We start from the raw sequence: 19069 nt of genomic DNA, 5'->3' as shown, positions 1-19069 counted from the left end.
CGTCGAGAACGATGGCCAGTGAACCTTCCATTCAGCAGGCTAGAACCCAGGCCAGATGCCGACGAGGCATAGGAAGTCTTTGAGCGGCAAGCCGCAGATGTGTTCGCAATCACTCGAGAAGATGTGATCGCTCTCGGAAAACATCCAGAAATTCCTACACGCTTTCCCGACGGGAATTGGGGTACGGGCTTCGGTGCTTATGTGGCATCTCTGGACGTGTTGCACAAATTACACTGCCTCAACGGAGTGCGCAAGATGACCTTTGCAGGTTGTGGCGAAAAGAAGTTCTTGAAGAAGACGCATAGGACCCTCTGGTCGATCCACTTGAGGCACTGTATCGACGTGCTTGCGCAAGACATAGTGTGTCATGCGGATGCCAACGTTCTCACGTACATTTGGATGGATACGCAGGAACATCTTTTTGTTGATTACAGTATCAGCCGAAACGGCAGGAACTTTGATGATACATTGTCTTGGAAAGAAGAGCATAAAGTGGACATGGATGAGTTTGTAAAAATGGAGAAGTCAGTGGGCGTTAGGCAAGTGCCAGCTGAAGACGAGTACTATGCGATGTATGGGTCAGAGGGTAGTGATCTCTTTCCCGGGGGAGTCGGCTATGTACCTACCAAAGCTGAAATCTGAGTGAATTTTTTGTTTGCCCAAACACTCGTCTGGCAATCGTGATTGGCATCATGTTCTTCGATTTGACCAGACATAGTAAATGAAGGTGACGAAGTTATCATTGCTCATGGATCCAAAACATCGCTACTCTGACGGCCCACGGGCACCGGAGAGTGCTGGTTGGTTGGACCGTGCTATCTGGAAGACTCGATGTACGGTGAAGTATGCACTTGGAAAGAGGACGGCGCTGGTGAGATGATTCTAGTATAAATGGGCACATGGATTTCCTAGAATGCAGCATCGAAGATGTGGAAAGAGAGTGGAACAGAACAATAGGACAGATTTGAATCCGATATGAAGGAGCTAAACATTTCATTCTGAAGATGAGGTAAAAGGGCAAATCTTGAAGGTGTAGGGTGTGCACAGTACAGACACAAATGGCGTAGCGTAATCGAGTGCCTGGATGTAACTGTGTACTCTGATATGCAAATCAAAATGGTTTTACTCGAATTGCTTGGAAAAGGCGCCTACGTTGATTCCATTGATTCGAGAAGCTTGGAAGACGCCTGCTCCAGGATGGAAAATATGCAGACTGGGCACGCCTTTCGAGCCAAGCTACTCAGAGATATCTCGAGTGAACCAAGTTAGCAACTGGACGGCATTGGCAGGCAGCCTGGAGTGTCTATATTTGTACTGAGACAGCATGGTACGCTGTCACCGAGCAAGCACCCACTTCTTGACCCCGAATACTAGAGCTCCGAATCCGATGATGAAAGAGCTAGCGATCAAAAACGGCGGGAATCGCCGTGACCAGACCTGAATGCCCTTTGTATTGTGGATGCTGGAGGTTTGGATCAAGGATATTGAGTTTTCGCGCTGAAAGATGGGAAAAGTCGTCATTGAAGGCAGCGATGTAGTCCGTGCAAAAGCCGTGACGCATCTCGACCACGCTCGATTCTCCATTCGCGGCCGAAGACCGCGGCATGCACTACCCCGTCCTCATCACAGCACCACTCGCGAGTCCCCACTCCCATCCCCCAAGCGACGCTGCCGCCGGGCCACGGTCTGGAAGCCTGGGCGCAAATTCCGACCATTCCCGTCCGGAGCCGCATCTCTGGCGCCTAGCATTCTACTTACTTACTTCGTCTTCGATGCCCCCGAGCTCCCTAGGGGATCGCGGGCAAAGAGCGCGAACATCCCACCCTGTTCATCAAGGAACGAAGCGCACGACCCCAAAGCGCGCGCGATCGCCGACGACGCCATCGACGAGCCGAGTACGTGGGCGAATACCCGCAGCCCGGTGGGTTACGGAGCATGTGCGACATCTACCGCGCGACCGAGGAGGACGTAAAAACGAACACGGCGTCCGCGGAAGAGAAGCTGACATGCCGGTCCCGTTCCGGCGGTGGGGAGTCGGGATGGAGAGTGGCGCAAACGGTGACAGTATCGAGAGCCTGGACTTCGGACACCAGCTGGCCGAGGGGTGTCCCAGCCAGCTCGGGAGTGTGTATCTCGAATTTTCCGACCCCGTTGTGCTCGATTTGAGGTCGCGATATAGACCATCGCATGGACGAAGGACTTCACAAAGTATGGCTGTCTATAACGCGGCGTACTTGGAATTTGGAAGGCATCAGAAACCGCATTCCACGCCATGCGCATTCGGATCACGCAAAGCAGGGAATCCGACTTGTCACTGGTCGCGGACGCTGGTTTCGAACGGGAGAGAATGGCAACAGGCTAGACGATGGATCGGATCCGACGGAGATGAGACGCGAACAGGGGATTTCCAACCTTTCGGAGAGTAGAACGTGGATGTTGCAATGGATCAGTCTCGCATCCAAAGTCACACGGAATCCGACTTTGCGAAGCACCAAAGATCAAACCTTGAAATTCAACAATACAGGACGTTTGACGCTGTGTATCTACGCCACCGGACGAGGCCTTAGCTCCATAGTAGCGAGCAGACGTCTTGGCTAGCTCGCGATCAATCATGTGAATGTCCACAAAAGGTAGTAGAGCAGCTTCTCGTGTGGAAGATCGTGTATAAAGTCTGAAATACATCACCCCATGCTCGTAAAATCTCATGTACAAGAATGTATGCATATATGTGCGTTCCAATAGAAACCCGCATAGTAAACCATCATCAAGACGAAAGAAGTGAAAATCCCTCTCCGCTGTCCAGCAGTCGGCTCCCTGTTCTCCCACCTCAACCCAATCTTATATTCTAAGAAGCATACTTCGCCCCCACCGCATTCACACTTCCCCCACTCACAAGAATCCCATCCGTAGCCATGAAATAAGCATACCTCTCTACACCACTCTGCCCATCCAACCAGGGCAGTATCTCACCAAGGAAGCTCTCTGGATCCGTAAATGATTGAAACTCTGTAACCCACACCGGCACCTTCTCCCCAGTCGCTGGGTTCACAGCTGCTTCGATCGCCGACTGAACATGAGATTGAAAGTCGCTGACGTCGGAGGAGACTGCGCAGCCATTTTGGCAGCCGTACCAGTGGATTGGGACGAACGATATGGGGCACCCTGTGCATTGTTCTAGAAAGGGGGAAAGCCAGTCGAGTCCTTGGGGGATCCCGGCGCCGTTTGTGCCGGCGCCGTTAGTCACACTCGGAGAGCCGAGTAACACGTTGTCGCTGGCGTATGGTTTCATATACTGGTTGAAGCCCGCGACAGCGGAGCCGACGTCCATATTTGCTTGGCTTTCATTATCGGGTTCGTTGAACGACATGAGGTAGTTGGGCCCGGAGCCAGAGGTTGCGGCTTTGGCGGCCGAGTCCCAGTTGTCTGAGTGAATGGAGGCAGTGCCCCACAAAGTGGGAACGTACTGGAACTTCGATGGGAGGCCTTGAGGCGTGTCGTCCCAGTTGTAGCCCCATGATAGTTGACTGTAGCTGGACCAGATGTTGAGATTTCCCGAGCTAGGGTTGTAAGCAAGACCGCGCTTTCCAGAGCTGCTGGTAGTAGTACCGGAGTTACTGTTGCTGCTGGTGCCGGAATTGCTGGTTGTTGATCCTTGATTTGCGGCGGGCGATGGGGAGGGCGAGGCCTCGACGACTGGCGCAGCCTGCGCGGGAGTCGGAGCAGCGGCGGGAGTCGAAGTAGTGGTGGGCGTCGGAGTGGAACCGCCACCGTAGTTGACGGTACTCCAATCTACGTTCTTGTAGAGAGAAGGATCGTTCCAATTCACGCCCGAATACTCGTCGCGCCTGTTTTTGCGATGGAGGGGCCAATGCGCTGGGTGGGCATAGACACATTCGAGGAAGAAGGCCGCCAGGGCTAATTTTGGGAGGGATAGATGCATAGTGGCGTCGATACTCGTATGTAGTTTGGGATTCTCAGTTGAGTGGCAATAAAGCCGAATGAGAGTCTGCAGTCTGTTGTCTGGTGCGGTATGCGAGTCGCGTGTAACAGTGATTGTAGGCACTGACCTATGAAGTGAATGAGTGTGGTGGTAAGGTTGACAATAGTCGTTGCGCAGCGCAGCTGTATAGTGATAAGGTCTGGAAAGGAGCGTTGATTGAGTGGTGGCGCCACGTGAAAATGAATGAAAGAGCGTCTACAATGAAATCATTGTTCGTGTTGATTGCGTGGCTTGTATTTAAGAAGAGAGCCTAATGAGTGGATGAATGTGTTATTGACAAAGGAAGCCGCGCGAATCAACAATAGTACCAGGCGAAGTAAAGGAAGCATCCTGGGGAGGAAGGGGCCATGTGCATTTACACAAATGCGACCTTCCGTTGCGAGTGAAAATGGGCACGGTAATCGGTACTTCCAAATCCACATGAGTTGAAACCGCTTGCAAAGTCCATCAGGACCAAATCATCAAAATGCAGCATCTTGTGTAGTGTCAAATATCGAGCTAACAAGTGGTTGGATGGTGACCGCTGTGGCTCAGGAATTAAGCGCTGGCGAAGATTGCGGAAGATCGAGAACTCCAGATCCCAGGGCCAAGATCTTCCACTCACTCGGCCTTGGTCTCAAAATAGAATAAAGAAAAGGGGCACTCCTTTGTCCTCGAGTCTCGACTCCTGAGTATACATGTACATCACGGGCACGAGGAATCATGCGCACTGGGCCTGGCGCTTAGCTAATGTCGAGGAGTGAGCCTATGAACAGGTGACAGAATCATCGACAACAAAGGGAGAACACCGCTCATTAGGGAAAAAGGAGACTGTGATGATATCTCTACTCTAAACGCCAACAAAATGATTCAGAATGAGCCTCTATCCTGTTCAATCATCGTCATCTTCGTGGCCTTCCTCATAGAATCCTACAATAGCGCGGCCTCCACTGAGGGCCAGACCATGAGGTGGGTAGCACACGTAGATAGGGCCCTCCACCCCACCCAACTTTTGTCTGAAACCGCTCTTCTGTGTGAGTTTGAATTCTTTCGCGATTGTCTGGTAGGTGCGCTGGAGCATCCTGACCCTCATGCCAGACATGTGGTGCGAAGCATGCAGCTCGGAGGAAGCGGCGCCTCGGAAAGTCAAGTTGATGGTGTCTGAGCCCTTGGCCACTTGCATGGCATGCAGAATGGCATGCTCGATGGTGCCTGCTGGCGCGCCAGGGAAATGTAGACTGAATTTGACCTAATGGCCATGCTTGGGAGACAGTTGTGCAAGGACAACGAGAGACTGGACCTTTCCTTCTTTGTCCTGAGCAAAAAAAGTACCGTCGGTGCATCATGTCCCGCCATGGGGTGATATCGGAGATATGGACTTGCTTTCCTTTGCGGCCTGCCAACCAATCTTGAATGCGCTCATCGGTTTGAGACCTGAGATCCTCTGGCACCTCCTCTCCTTCCTCCAATTCCTTGACTGTTAAACCTCTTTCTCTGCATGACGGATCTTTCTTGCAACGTCGTGATCATGTGAGCCAACGCTTTTTGTAGCATCAACACGCTCTTCAGCCGCGCATGTAAAAGTCTTCCAACCGAAGATCGAGCCCGACACCTCCTCGAATCCAGGGCCCACTAGCACCCATATAGGTTTCAGGTGGGAGAGTTCTTTCTTTAGCCACTTCAAGAAAGCACTTGCTACCTTGGTGTATTGGCTCTCATCACAATGGATTGCCAGGCAGTATAGCGTGTCCGTGAATGGGAACCCAGGAAAGCGCAGCACCTGTCTCCCCCGTGACGCCAAATCCGATTACGCTCCTCCGTCCAGGAAGTGTTTGACGCGTCTCCGTAGTTGGCAATGTGGTTTTCAAGAGGCTGCGTTGTGCTCATGTCATGACAGGCTGACCCTTCCCAAGGCGGATCAAGAGTACTGTCTTTGGGGTGGCGGAGCTGGGGCGCCTGAGGTTTGGCTGGGAGACTCTTAGGATCTCGGTGAAACAGGGATGCGAACCGTATATTGCCAAGCTGGAGCAAAAGCATGATAATTTTCTCGAGTCCTATGCCTGCGCCTGCATGTGGCGGTGCAGCGTATCAGAAGCCGTCCATATGATCCTCCATACTTGAAGAATCTACCCCTTGCGCCTTCATCTGCTCCTCCAACATCTGTGCATCATGTATACGCTGCCCGCTGGTCAGGATCTCTTGGCCGCGTAGGAACAGATCGAACGTGTTCGTAACTTTCGGATCGTTGGGGTCGGGCATAGTGTAGAAAGGCCGTGCGGAAGCTGTCAAGTTGTCAAGTATGTAGTAATCTGTATGGTACCTCTCGTTAATGAGCTCGCCAGGCCGGATCTCGTCTCTCGTATGTAGGTCTTCCAAAGGCGAGGGGGGGTTGCCACTCTCGTCGGTCCAGCTGGAATCTATAAGCATCTGCACTCCCTCCTTGAAAGGTATCCTGGGGGTCTTATCTAGCCACACCAAATCCTCGTGCGGAAAATGTCTCTTGGCTGCTCCAAGCTCATCGCGAAAACGTTCGTATATACCCTTGAAGATATGCTTCAGCACTCCATCGATCACTTCCAAAGCCTCATGGTAGTGCACTTCAATGGCCATCTCAAGATCCAGACCAGTGTACTCTGTCAAGTGTCTGTGGGTGTTGCTGTTTTTTGCCCGAAAGACCGGCCCAATTTCATAAACCTTTTCGTAGTCTGCAGCTATACACATCTGCTTTGCCAACTGAGGACTCTGTGCAAGGAGTGCGGGTCGTCCAAAGTAGTCAAGCTGAAATACACTGGAACCGGATTCCGTTGCGCCGCCTTGTAATTTGGGCGTGTGTATCTCAATAAATCCCTAAGAATCAAGATAAGAACGGAAGAGATTGCAGACCCCGGCATTAATGCGAAAGATGGCCTTTGATGTCGATGTGCGTAGATCGAGTATGCGATGAGTCAGTCTGGCGCGATCTGTGATGTGGCTTCCTGTACCGGCGGCGTCGTCGTCGTCGTCCAACTCCTTCTGCCTAGAAACCTCATCTTCGTAGACTGTGAAAGGTACTGCTTGAGGACGTCTAAAATACCACATGGAGCTCGCGTATTGAGACTGACGTCGTGTTTGGTGGTGCCGGTCACTGGCCGATCAGGTTTCTTGATCTGGCCTGTGACAATAAAAATCGAGCCGGTTGGAATGGCTCTATCCATTGCACCATATGTTGTGAGACAGCCCCTTCTTCTTGGTGTATGACACCTTATACAGTTCCCAACTGTTGCCGGAACACAACGAAAGCCAGCTTGGCGCTCATCTTGCGAACAGTATGGATGCGGCATCGGAAGGTGATCTCCTGGCCAACGTCCTCCACCGATCCAGTCTTGAGCTGGACTCGCTGCTCACGTTTGCGGTCTCTCGACTGGACCATAGCAGGTCGCCATATCGACGTCTGATCTCCTCAGTCTCCTGCTGACGTGCCTTGCCGTCATTCTCCCTTCTGTGCTGCGTAGCCTCCTCCCTCTGTTTCTCGTTGTTGACATTGTTCTGGCGCTTATCGCTTCTGTGGGCGAATTCTCTCGTTTGGTTTTTGCTTAAAGGTTGGCCGTCTTAACTCAGAAGCTCGCTGCTGGCACTATCTGTGGCGCGTCCGTTCGTATTCGTACCTTTAGTCTTGGGCCGTCTACCGCCATATGATCTTGGCTGCTCTTTTTCCCAACATGCTTAATCTTTAATATAGCATCGCTGAGCAAGGACATGGTGGAGGGTTTAATAGGAAGTGATTTATTGAGGGGATGACTCAGGCTGGGGGCTTCTTACAAAGTGAGAATGCAACTTCCTCACATTTGTCAAGTTGGTGATCGGAAAGGCAATTCAATTTCGGAACCTGAAAATGAGGAAGGGTGAGGTCAAACGTTCTCCTTACTTTACCATTGATCTCTAAGGTAGAGTACTCCGGGTCATACGAGTACTCTACTCCTAATGAGGCCAGCCTCGAGATCAGCTCGGTTAGGTACTTGACCTGCCATCATTGGTGGATAAGCCTCATACAGCTGTGACGGACTCAACAACTCTACCCTAACAGCCCCCATCCGGACAAGGGAGAACCCCATAATTAAGAAGCTTGACATCTCACTTAGCCCTCTCGTCCGCATGATGTCCACCCAGATCCGTCCCGTCCCCTCAAACGAAGGGCCCTCCAAGACCATCCCGATACCCGCAAATCATCAACGGAAGCCACATCCACGATGGTGGCTTTCCGCTCAAGCAAATGTCTGGCGATTCCTCGAACAAGTCGGCCTCTACTTTCACAGTATCCCAACCCCATCACCGAAAGAGCCCTCCTTCCTCCGCAAGTTCCCCACCACCGTGGTAAGCGGGCAGGCCACCATCCTCCATCTTGCCTTTTACGTGCCAGATGACTACCGGAGTCAAATCCAACAAGGAAGGAAATACCCATTGGTGGTCAATATGCATGGCGGGGGTTTCACATTGGGAACGGCAAAGGATGATGGACGATGGGCGACCATGGTGGTAAAACAGGTGGAGGCCGTGTTCGTGAGCGTGGAATACAGACTGGCGCCCGAATATCCTTTCCCAACAGCGGTGGAAGACGGTGTCGAAGCGCTGCTCCATCTAGCAGCAAATGCCGACGAACTCGGTCTCAACCCGCACAAGATGGCTTTGACTGGCTTTTCAGCCGGAGGCAACATGGCATTCACGATGCCTCTCCGCTTAAGAACGCATATTCAATCCACTAGGAACGAGTATCAGTCTAAACCCATGGAAGCCTCACAATCGAACGGGACGGACAGGACACTGTCGGGTCCACCGCTGCCCGAGATAGTCTCTATAATAGCATGGTACCCCAGCCTAGACAACCGACTCACCCGGGACGAACGACGAGCCTCATGTGTCCGACCTGGGAAGACATTGCCACCAATCCTCACATCCCTCTTTGACGAATCCTACCTACCGGAACTCGAGAACAGAATGTCCCCCTACGCTTCTCCGGCTGCAGCAACCGACGCGGACCTCACCGCTGCCATTCCGGAAGGCGTAGCGATGTATTTGTGCGAATGGGACATGCTCTTACAGGAAGGCGAGGTATTTGCCGAAAGGTTGAAAGGGCTGGGGAAAAGGGTTCACCTTGTGATCATCAAGGAAAAGCGACACGCATTTGATAAAAGTCCATATCCCTTTAGTGTAGATCCAGAGGCTACATTGCATTACACGGAGGCTTGTACCATTCTTAAAGACGCCTTGTTCGACTCGTAGTGGTTTAGGCATAGCGAGGCTGATGGCATTATCAGGGACGTTGTCGATGCATAGCGTGGCCTGAACGGACTAAAAGTATATACATCACTCTGACCATGTCCCTCGTGACAACCGCAGACGATGGCCAGCGCAACCAAATTCGATTCCACACCCAGAAACCTCATAGTATATACTGCCATACCTATCATGCACAAGGACCCCCAAATAGAGCAGATCCCCACCCATCACGCAGTCCGTCCTCGCCTGTCCGTTCCCAAGACCCACCCATTCCGCCTCGTGAAGTCGACAGATACCAGCTGGACATCCGAGACGAAAGGGCGCTGCACGATGACGGAACATCGACCGCGAAGGATGAGAGAGCGTGCTTTTGGCGGGGTCACGGAATGGTGCGGTTTCCAGGTTGTGGGCACCGTAGAAGGAAGGAAGGAGGCGGGATAAGTCGTCAGGACGTCAATGGACTGACGTTTTCTTGATGGCGATGGCGCTCTTGGTGGGACAGTGAGCCGTTTGGTTGGTAGAGCGCATCGATTTTCTTTGCTACCGCGGATTATGGAGGCGGAGGCGAAGGCTTGAGAAAACGATGCCTTGGCTCGAATACTATGCATCGGCTCTGTCCCTTGATCCGAGACTACCATGATTCGATGTGCCGTGTGGCAGTCGAGTCGTGAAATGTCTTTGGGTATAGAGTGAGTTCTTGGGGAGTCTGATACTGTGAAACAGGTCTTTGGAAGGTATGAGGAAGTAATTTTCAAAGCCTATCGGGACATAAACACCTACACCAGCAGGGTTTGCCATTGCTCGGGTCTGTGGCACCAGCGATGATCGACCTTGGCGAGTGGCTAGCCTAGTAAAGAGATTGTCCCATGCCTAGGGATATCGCTGGTCGAGGTTCGAAAAACCTGAAGCCTTCCACAAATCGACATAGGAGAGAGAAATTTTCCATGATGGATGAAGATGCTATAGATAAAATTGCAAGGGTATCAACTATAAATGTCCCGTGGTGTCTGGCACTTAACCCACAGTCCCTGACGGCGCAGGTGACAACTGCGTTACCAGGCCGTGATATCGCCAACTTCGGCTTCGCCAAATGTGCTGCTTTTTCCCATTGTCGTCACTCCCTGCTGTTCGTCACCCCCGTCGTCATGTAAATTGAGTCCTGGCGCCTCCATGATATCGGGAAGCACCTCGTTGAAGAACTCTACAATGTGCTTATTCACCTGCTCGAACTGCAGCAAGAAAGCATCATGGCCTTCTGGACTGTCGATTTTCCGCAACCTTGAGTCTGGTATTGCGGCTGCTATCTCTTGCTGTTCTGCAAATGTGAACAATCCATCGCTCTCGATGCCGATCACCAGAGCTGGCTGCTGGATCTGAGACAGTGCCACTGCGGCTGGATTAGGTATATCCGGAGGTACCCGATACCTTGAGACGTCATGTGTATCCAGCTTCCTTGTGATAGCGATGTAGCAATTGCTGTCAAAACGCTTCACAAACTTTCCTCCTTGGTACCGTAGATATGATTGGGTGGAGAATTCCGTCAGGGGTGCTGGCGGGGTAGGTGGCACGAAAGTTGTAGCTCCATGGAACTGAGGGTCAGTGAATTGAGCTGCCTTGTCATTCGCAACAGATTGCGGCGCATCGGATTGAGGGGTAGGAGCTGACGTGTCTTCATGGACACTGGGCGGTCGAGTCGTGCGAGAGCTCCTATGACCCTCATTGTGTACCGCCCAGTGCTCATTCGATGGTGTTGATGGACGTTGACTATCATTGATGGCCTGCCTTCGCGAGGGATCTGGAATGTTTCTTCCGAACCTTGCCACGAAGGAATCGCGGCTTCTATACGTCAGCAACGCCGACATGCGAGCAGCCCCGAGCCCTGCTGCCGGTGGGTCATTGAACGCGTAATAACCGTCTTCGTATTTGGGATCACAGTATATGCTTTGCCGCTGCGCCTCGCCCCAGCTGATACACCAAGCGCTATGACAGCTTGAAGTTGCTATTGGTACTATTGCTCGAACGTAGTCGATGCCAAAGTAAGCATATTCCAGGACCAGCATGCCTCCCATAGATCCACCAACAGCCGCTGCAATTTTTTTCACACCCAGGTCATCGAGAACGAGCTTGTGTATGCTGCTGTATGTCAGATATTATGGGAGAAGTCATGTAAGAAGCACGTACTTGACGTCGTCCCGGATCGTGGTCAAAGGGAACTCGGGGCCGTAACGCTCGCGGTTTGCATCTCCGTGCACACTGGTGACAGGACTTGCACTTCCGTAGGGACTTCCTAAGCTGTTCAGACAGACAATAAAGAACCTGGTCATATCGAAGGCACGTCCATGCCCTCCCATCAGTGGGCCCCACCAATCAGCGACATCGGCACTTCCAGACAGAGCATGGCATATCACCAAGGCGTTACCTCCCTCTGGAGCCAGTCTCCCCCGAGTGGTATATGCGACTGGAACATTGCGGAGAGTGACTCCAGACTCGAGGGTGAAGGATGGTACGATGGCGATGTGCTGATTGGGAATCAGAGCAGCGAATGGGTTCTCAGGCTGGCTGGAGGCTCTCTCTACGGGATTTAGCATTCGGTCGAGACATAAGACTTAGGGCGTTTGATACTGACGGAGTCGCTGGGTCAATGGAACATCAGTGGGCCCATCTCCCTCTGCTGTCATCTTTGAAAGATGGAAAATAGATGCATGTGTGACGGCGGGAAGGATGGGGATGTGGTGCCCCCACTCAGTCGGAAGTCGCACGGGCGTGGCCGCTTGAGCCACCTTCGAACGACCTTCTGCCTAGACATGGCGCGATCTGCTGCCTAAAGTACCTTAAAGCCGTGGTGGCCGCCCTCCCTAAATTTGGGCCTCCACTAGCTAACTTGAAGCACTAGAGTACCTAAGCCAGCCGCCCAGTGTTACTTCACTTAATAATAATTAATCATAAAGTTTCCTTTTCTGCTCCAGAATTTATTAATCTAGGTGAACAGCTTCAGTGCCCGGAGTACTTTCGTATAGTTGTTTGGCCTTTTCAAGAGACATTTGATTGGGGTTTTTTCTTTCCTCCTTTAAACGGGATTTCTTGCGCAGCATTCTGTATGTCTACACATCTATCGGGCCAGCGTAGCTGATTCGACAGTGTTCTACGCAAGAAGCTCTTAGTGTCTGGACCGCGAAGATCCGATTGCTTCCATCATGCTGCCGGTGTTCGATAAAATTGATTTCTTCGCCTCCTACAAAAGCTGGAGGTGAAGCATCGGTAATTGCAAAACCTCCGAATGGTCAAGTACCAGCATCGCGGTATTCTTCCTGGCTGTCCCACCCATCGATCCCTTTATAACAGATTTGAAGTCCCTTCGCCCTGCCCCTCTAATTATATTGCCCCAGCAGCTCTATCTCCCCCTTCATCAGCAGCAGCAGCATCCTCGCCCTTGTTTACCTTCCAACCTACTCCAGCGCATTTCATCTCCCCCCTCTTGCTCTCCGAGCTTCCTCTAGCAGCAGCGTTATCGGCCTTACCTCTTTCGCAGCTCCCACTCCAGCTGCAGAATTAACATCCTCGGCTCCGTAACCAACCTGCTCCAGCGCAGCACCCTCGGTTCCGATTCCGATCTGTTCCAGCGCAGCATTACCGCCTTCGCTTCCCCCGAACTTCCTCCAGCAGCAGTAGCATCAACGCCCTAGACACCCTTTCAACATCACCTCACACAAAGACGAATCTCTACTGGCCACATTGCGCAAGGATAACCAATCCTTGCACTGATCGTCCACGCAATTGCTTCTTTTTGTTGCTCGTGCATACGTGAACCGAGGAAGCCAGGCAATTTGGGTGCGAGGTCAGCATTATGGCTGCAGCGAACGCAGCTGACTGCCTTGAGCTTCCCGCAGTCAAGCGAAACGGGATGCCTTTTCCGCGCTAAATGTCGGTCTAGAAGTCTGCTTCTCTCCTCTCCCCGTCTCACAAGTCACAATTCTTGTGCGTCCAGTTCGCATTTATAATTCTTATCATTATTATCCCTTCGATGTGACGCTTATCACACCACCAACTTCCAAGACGGTGTAACACTTAGTCCGATGGTCCGATAGATAAATCCTCAGTTTGCCAGCCTACTACCTTTCTACCATTTTCGAGTCGCTTTATTTTCCATGATACCAAGGTTGTAGCTGCATGTCAGCTTACCTGCTTCTGCATTGGAGTAGAATTCGTCAATCCTACCTTACCTTATAGGGATATTTTCTGATTTCCTTTCCTCCGTTCGAGGCCCGGGCCCCGCGCGGCGGCGAAGGATTCGTGCCCCCCCGCGGCTGAGGCTGAGTGTTCGACTTTCGTACTTGAACATCTTTCTTTCGCAACAAAGGAATAGATGAACTGCCTGTTTGTGCGTACACACGCAGTTTCCAGCACCATATCACAGAGCATAGTTCATCGGTGCAATGTCGCCCCAACTTCCCCAGCATGTTCCTAGCCTGGCTCATGATATCATCATCACCTGTGTAGTCTGTCCAATAGTAACCGCAGTTATTGTTTGTATCAGAGTCTGGACCAGGATATTCGTCACTCATAATCTTGGTTGGGACGATTATGCGGCCATGGTCACTTTGCTGTTTTCCATAATTTTCAGTGTTGTCCTTGGCGTTTCCACGCGATATGGAATGGGTCTTCATCTCTGGGATGTAAGTTCAGGACCCGAGTCTTTACTCTTCAACCACAATCAATCACAATCAGTGTCGTCGTTCCGGTCATGGGATATGTCTCACAGGCAAAGCCTCCCCTTCAGCACCATCCGAGTCCCTAGACATCTCTCATCATTCATTTCCATGTCTCGATGAGGGAATGCTGACTCCAATACTCGCGATAGATGACACCGGAGCTGGTGTCTGACCACGTTAAAGTACGAATACTCGTTCCCATGGTATTCCCCAAAGCCCTGGCTGATGGGTCCCACCACAGTGGATATACATCTCCTCGGCCATGTATCTACTCAGCATCCTCGGCTATAGAATAGCCCTGCTGCTGATGTACCTCCGATTGTTCGGGGTCAACCAGTCTTTCAAGTACGCAACGTGGGCCGTGTTGGTCTTCGTTACTGGCTATTTATCCGCCAACTTCATCACCTTGCTCTTCGGCTGCACGCCAATATCGAAATACTGGAAGCCTGACGAACCCGGCCACTGCATTGTTCTCGTTCACGCTGACTATGCCTACGGGTCAATGAATGTCATTTCCGATGTGTTACTATTTCTTCTACCTTTGCCGATGGTATGGCAGCTGCGGCTGTCTCCTAGAGAAAAGTTCGGACTGGTCTTGATATTCATGAGTGGGATCGCGTACGCCACTATCCACTCAAATATTACAAACGGGCAGACTAACCTCCCCGCAGCAATTGCGCAGTGACCACCGTCCGATTCGCCCTTCTAGTCCAAAACCTCAACGCCCCCGACACCGCCTGGCTCGACGCAAGGACCTTCCTCCTAACGTAAGGATTCCGCCTTCTTCACCCCCCCCCCCAACCCAGACCTTCCAGCACTGATCCTCTCTCTTCTCTACTCGTACAGCGCCGTCGAAATCAACACGGGTCTGATCTGCGGCTGCATGCCGGTCCTGAAACCCTTCTTCCGCCACCTCCTCTACAAAACGCCACCGGATCGGTCGCCCCGGCTTTCCGACGCCCGGTTCGGCGCGGTCTGGATGGGCAAGTGGCCCGACGACCAGACCCGGGGCAATTACCGGAACTGGATCGAGTTGGAGCACGGCAGCGACAAGAATTTGGTCCACGTGATCGTGGACTAACGGGTTTGGCGCGGGGGGGGGTGTGGATGGGGTAGCTGGGAGTTTGCCCAGTGGATCCAAAAGTCACTTATGCGAATGTTTTCGAACGAGGGATCTAAAAACTTGGTCGAAAAAAAAAAAAAAAAGCCATGCACGTGTCAGAAAAATCTCGGAACGATGGTGGACTGAGGGGGATTTGGGATTCGGGAGCTGGGAGGTTTTGCCCGGCGGATCCAAGGTCGTGTACGCGTACTCTAGGCGATTGCTTGGGAAAGAAATGAGGGATCTGAAGGCTTGGCGGGATGGTGTTCTGGACTCTGTGCGGTGGAAAGGCGTGCGGACGTGTAAGAGTAATGTCGGATGATGAGTTGGTTGGTTGGGAAGGGTCTATCATCCATCACTCACTCACTCAAGGGGTCGGCGAAAGGCAACAGCCCGTGGTCGATTGGCCCGACGGGCTTTTGGCAAGCTGTGGAGGAAAAGTGGCGGTTTGGATTGTGGATCTGTTGTTACTGTATAGGCTGTGTCCTTTGATAACCTTGTTTATAATGTGAGGGCAGGACACGTTCATTTTGTATTGGCATAGAATTAATGCTAGGCTATTGAACGTAACGCATGTACACTCTCAAAACCAGTGGCTAGCCGCTATTACTCTTAAGAATGAGCAGCAGCTGGCCACGCTGTGTGTGTGTCAATCCTTTGACAAAGTCCATGACTCCATGGGTATCATGCCGCTAATTTTTTGCGTCTGCCTAATAAAGAATGAACGCCCTATGAAATGCTCTTGTAAGGTCACTAACCCCCCATGCTCACAACTCCATTGTTCCAACGCGGCCTCCAACCTCACCCGTGCCACCCATCGCCCCCTGCATGACCCGTCTTTCAACAGCTGCCACCATCTCCTGACCCTCGGCCCGGGTTCCTACCCACGCCTTGAGCTTCATGTGCAGCAGTGTAAGCACATCATGCTTAGCAGCAGCAATCTGATACACAGCGCTCTCAACATCCCCCCGGCCTCCGCTCACCAGATTGCCGAAACTTTCAGGTGGCCTCATCAGGTACGGGACGACTATGCCAAGAGCTGGCTGACTCATGATGGCCTCGATTCCTGACTTTGGAAGCGATGCAGCGTTACACTTGCTGGCTAATTCCCCTTCCGATGGAAGTCTGAACGGGGTAGAGCCCGAAGGTTCGGTATCTGGAAGTGGTGACCATTTCGCTGTAATGACCGCTCCGATCAACGAGAGAGCCGACAATGCGCTCTCTTTGAGCGCCACGGTATCAGCTGCAGCCACGACACGTCCCCAAAAAGTCGAGATGTTTTCCATTTCCAAGAAGTAAAGTGCCCTTGCAGCGGCTCGTTCTTCGGGCTTACCCCCGTGGCTACCATGCAGAATGTGAGCCAAAGCCGCAAAGGCGTCCGGATTTGCGGGCTTCACGGGTATCAAGAACAACGGAGAGCTGGCCTGTGTCCTCGGTATGAGCATAACACGTGGGAGAGATACCAAAACACGAAGGTCGTGTTTGGGGATCTTCCCCTGCGCCCACTGGATCGAGGAGGTGTTCTCGACTGCTTGTGTAACGCGCGAGAGGATGTGGCCCGCAAGCGGTGACGAAAGTAGGTCCTGAGGAAATGTTGAGCAGTAGGTTGAAAGGTATTTTGCCGACGAACCGTACAGATACGTGAGGTCCAGTGAATCTTGCTTCTCGGGTTCAAGGTAATATGCCAATGCACGGTCATGGAGTCCATTGCTTCGTAGGAAATGAAGCGCATATGTGTGGCTTGTACCCAGGTAGTTGGCATAAAATTCAATCAAGGTCATATGCATTAGCACATCGTCCTGGTATTCAACCATATGAATGGCTGCAAAGTGCAGCAGCCCACCGTTATTGACACCGAATTGTTGCTCAATCTCTGGTATCTGTGACGTCCTCACGGGACTCGAGTCGATCTTTAGGAGCATATCCAGCAGTCTTGCCTGAGAGACCGTCTTTTCTCTCTTGGACAGTGGCCCTTCCTGACCTGCTGTGTTGAGGCTACAGATCGAAAATATGGAGCCGTAGATGTCTCTGTCACGCAAGATTCTCCTCCAGATCAGGCCCTCATCCATGATCCCACTGTCACTCATGGTATGCTCCCCTTCATTTGCCAATAATAGCCCCACTATCACGTCATGGGCCCGTCCTGCCACTGCCGTATCTGGGGTGCACAGCCATAGTTTGACCAAAGCTGCCACCACGTCAGCCTTTCCAGCCACTATATCGATGTCGCTTTTCCGGTACGTCGCCTTCTCGAGGAGGGAGAGGACCGCGAGGTTGATGGAGGGTAAGGAGGATGTAAAGCCAGCTGTGAAATCGACCGGTGGTTGGATCGTGAGAACGCGTGTGAAGTCATATGTCGCCGGCAGGGCGAGGACGTTGATGAGGTTCGTTACCGGCGTAGGGTCTTGCTGTAGTGTTGGGAGGAGGTTCGAAAGCTGGTTGAGGAGGGTATCTCTCCATGATTCTTCAATCGTTTCTGGTAGCTTGCTATCAGTACATACGAGTTCCAGGGGCAGACAGCCCCAGCAGCAGCCGTCCACGATGGAAATGCGGCCACGTGAAGTCCTGAAAACAAGCGCCACATACCAGTAACCTGCCTGTCAACGTGTTCCAGTAGCTTGTCATTCAGGCTTTTGCTAGGATCGTTTCGTACTTCTTCCAAATGGGAATGCACCTGGCCTAAAAGCGCTGGGAGAGCCATGTCGCGTCGTCGTCACGGTGTGATGACGAGGAAACGAGTAGGTATTTTGCAAACACGCCTTCCTCTTCCTCCACAAAGCAACCACAAATCAACACGTGACGGCGAGCATGGAGGCCAACAAACTGTGACCATTAAAGCATGGCCTGAGGTCTTATTCACAATGCCGGGCATTTACTACTACAAGCGCGACAAGTACCCGCCAAGATGGAACCAGCTGCAGTGAGTGGATTGGATTCAGCCCCGCCAGTGTCCCCGACCCCACTATATAAAGTGACTAAATCATACCTGCACGGAATTTTGCTGAACCATCTCAAGGCACGATCGTTGGACGCAAAACCACTACGACATGGCTGGAGCTGCGAAAGCAAAGCAAGGTCCCCGCATCAAAAAGGAAGGCAAAGGCGACCTCTACAGAATCGGCGGGGTAGACCTCCCCTGGGACCCCGAACTCGATCTCGACAAGCCCAAGCCCACGCCTCTATACCCTGTACTCAATTCACCCAATCCCTCCTTCCGACCACCCCCACTGATACCTGCCCAGGCCTTCCAAATCCCCAAGCCAAAGCCCCTGACCGAAAAGGAGAAATCCCAAGTCGCCCACTTCCGCAAATTGCGAGAAAGCATCAAAAACGGCCCTCTCTACACCGTGCTCGGAGACAATGTACGAGTGGGCAAGTCTGGGACGTCGGCTGCCGCGGCGTTCAATCCGTTCGAGGGGATGCCGAAGTATAGTCAGAGGTATACGAAGAAGAAGAGGATGATTCCCAAGTTGGATACGAGACCCTACGGTTCGTGCTGCTACGGAGACAGATTGGTGCGGGTAATGTGCTGAAGGGGATTTAGTGCTCAAATTCTTCCCCAAGGAACTCTGGTCCACCATCGATCCCTCCGCTACCGAAACCAACGGCGTCATCAACACGGACACCAAAGGCAAATCCTTACAACTCTCTGGCTACGAGAAAGACGCCGAGATGTCGGAGGACGAAGTGGATGTGAAGGAAGAGAGGGACCCAGATGATGAGGACGTGCCGGAGGGGGAAGAGGTGGATGATGAATTCGATGACGAAGAGGATGGGGGTGATTACAATGCGGAGCAGTACTTCGACGACGGAGGGGATGATGCTGGGGACGACTATGACGCTGGTGGTGATGAAGGGGGAGGCAGTTATTATGACTAATGGAGGTGAAGGGATTTCTTGGTTCAAGATGCATAGCGAGGAGTCAAGAGTGTTGCAGGACCCGGCATAGGAGCGAAGATACCATTGCTAATATTTGGAGTCAATCATACTTGGTCTACAAACATGCCCCTGCGCCCGAACGCCTGC

The 19069-nt window shown here is 52.1% G+C and overlaps 13 protein-coding genes across 13 annotated transcripts; 5 read left to right on the top strand and 8 right to left on the bottom strand.

Annotated features, from left to right (window-relative positions):
* Positions 1-11: 11 nt before the first annotated feature.
* HO173_002411 (uncharacterized protein) lies at positions 12-642 on the top strand (the record flags this gene model as incomplete). The annotated part of the gene is made up of 2 exons (XM_037304344.1): positions 12-18; positions 98-642. 2 exons carry the CDS (start codon positions 12-14, stop codon positions 640-642), a joined length of 552 nt encoding a protein of 183 aa, XP_037169139.1.
* Positions 643-1604: 962 nt separating this feature from the next.
* Positions 1605-2426, top strand: HO173_002410 (uncharacterized protein; the record flags this gene model as incomplete). Its single annotated transcript, XM_037304343.1, has 1 exon — positions 1605-2426. One exon carries the CDS (start codon positions 1605-1607, stop codon positions 2424-2426), a length of 822 nt encoding a protein of 273 aa, XP_037169138.1.
* Positions 2427-2845: 419 nt separating this feature from the next.
* On the bottom strand, positions 2846-4475 carry HO173_002409 (uncharacterized protein; the record flags this gene model as incomplete). Its single annotated transcript, XM_037304342.1, has 2 exons — positions 2846-4067; positions 4360-4475. 2 exons carry the CDS (start codon positions 4473-4475, stop codon positions 2846-2848), a joined length of 1338 nt encoding a protein of 445 aa, XP_037169137.1.
* A 396-nt stretch (positions 4476-4871) lies between these two features.
* HO173_002408 (uncharacterized protein) lies at positions 4872-5162 on the bottom strand (the record flags this gene model as incomplete). The annotated part of the gene is made up of 1 exon (XM_037304341.1): positions 4872-5162. The coding sequence occupies one exon, from the start codon at positions 5160-5162 to the stop codon at positions 4872-4874; it is 291 nt and encodes a 96-aa protein (XP_037169136.1).
* Positions 5163-6067: 905 nt separating this feature from the next.
* HO173_002407 (uncharacterized protein) lies at positions 6068-6700 on the bottom strand (the record flags this gene model as incomplete). The annotated part of the gene is made up of 1 exon (XM_037304340.1): positions 6068-6700. The coding sequence occupies one exon, from the start codon at positions 6698-6700 to the stop codon at positions 6068-6070; it is 633 nt and encodes a 210-aa protein (XP_037169135.1).
* Positions 6701-6924: 224 nt separating this feature from the next.
* Positions 6925-7173, bottom strand: HO173_002406 (uncharacterized protein; the record flags this gene model as incomplete). Its single annotated transcript, XM_037304339.1, has 1 exon — positions 6925-7173. One exon carries the CDS (start codon positions 7171-7173, stop codon positions 6925-6927), a length of 249 nt encoding a protein of 82 aa, XP_037169134.1.
* A 97-nt stretch (positions 7174-7270) lies between these two features.
* On the bottom strand, positions 7271-7986 carry HO173_002405 (uncharacterized protein; the record flags this gene model as incomplete). The annotated part of the gene is made up of 2 exons (XM_037304338.1): positions 7271-7566; positions 7980-7986. 2 exons carry the CDS (start codon positions 7984-7986, stop codon positions 7271-7273), a joined length of 303 nt encoding a protein of 100 aa, XP_037169133.1.
* A 124-nt stretch (positions 7987-8110) lies between these two features.
* HO173_002404 (uncharacterized protein) lies at positions 8111-9235 on the top strand (the record flags this gene model as incomplete). Its single annotated transcript, XM_037304337.1, has 1 exon — positions 8111-9235. One exon carries the CDS (start codon positions 8111-8113, stop codon positions 9233-9235), a length of 1125 nt encoding a protein of 374 aa, XP_037169132.1.
* Positions 9236-9459: 224 nt separating this feature from the next.
* On the bottom strand, positions 9460-10030 carry HO173_002403 (uncharacterized protein; the record flags this gene model as incomplete). Its single annotated transcript, XM_037304336.1, has 2 exons — positions 9460-9908; positions 10009-10030. The coding sequence occupies 2 exons, from the start codon at positions 10028-10030 to the stop codon at positions 9460-9462; spliced, it is 471 nt and encodes a 156-aa protein (XP_037169131.1).
* A 254-nt stretch (positions 10031-10284) lies between these two features.
* HO173_002402 (uncharacterized protein) lies at positions 10285-11910 on the bottom strand (the record flags this gene model as incomplete). The annotated part of the gene is made up of 3 exons (XM_037304335.1): positions 10285-11365; positions 11414-11804; positions 11859-11910. The coding sequence occupies 3 exons, from the start codon at positions 11908-11910 to the stop codon at positions 10285-10287; spliced, it is 1524 nt and encodes a 507-aa protein (XP_037169130.1).
* A 516-nt stretch (positions 11911-12426) lies between these two features.
* HO173_002401 (uncharacterized protein) lies at positions 12427-15022 on the top strand (the record flags this gene model as incomplete). Its single annotated transcript, XM_037304334.1, has 5 exons — positions 12427-12435; positions 14091-14123; positions 14183-14559; positions 14613-14708; positions 14788-15022. 5 exons carry the CDS (start codon positions 12427-12429, stop codon positions 15020-15022), a joined length of 750 nt encoding a protein of 249 aa, XP_037169129.1.
* Positions 15023-15810: 788 nt separating this feature from the next.
* HO173_002400 (uncharacterized protein) lies at positions 15811-17744 on the bottom strand (the record flags this gene model as incomplete). Its single annotated transcript, XM_037304333.1, has 2 exons — positions 15811-17519; positions 17630-17744. 2 exons carry the CDS (start codon positions 17742-17744, stop codon positions 15811-15813), a joined length of 1824 nt encoding a protein of 607 aa, XP_037169128.1.
* Positions 17745-17904: 160 nt separating this feature from the next.
* HO173_002399 (uncharacterized protein) lies at positions 17905-18922 on the top strand (the record flags this gene model as incomplete). Its single annotated transcript, XM_037304332.1, has 4 exons — positions 17905-17963; positions 18060-18231; positions 18286-18532; positions 18588-18922. 4 exons carry the CDS (start codon positions 17905-17907, stop codon positions 18920-18922), a joined length of 813 nt encoding a protein of 270 aa, XP_037169127.1.
* Between the last annotated feature and the right edge of the window lie 147 nt (positions 18923-19069).

This window comes from Letharia columbiana (genome assembly GCF_014066305.1).
Source record: "Letharia columbiana isolate WasteWater2 chromosome Unknown Sc0000004_s0, whole genome shotgun sequence".
In the NCBI taxonomy this organism is placed as follows: Eukaryota; Fungi; Ascomycota; class Lecanoromycetes; order Lecanorales; family Parmeliaceae; genus Letharia; species Letharia columbiana.
The sequence above is the reverse complement of the archived record's forward strand: the minus strand, read 5'-3'. Positions and strand labels throughout refer to the sequence as shown.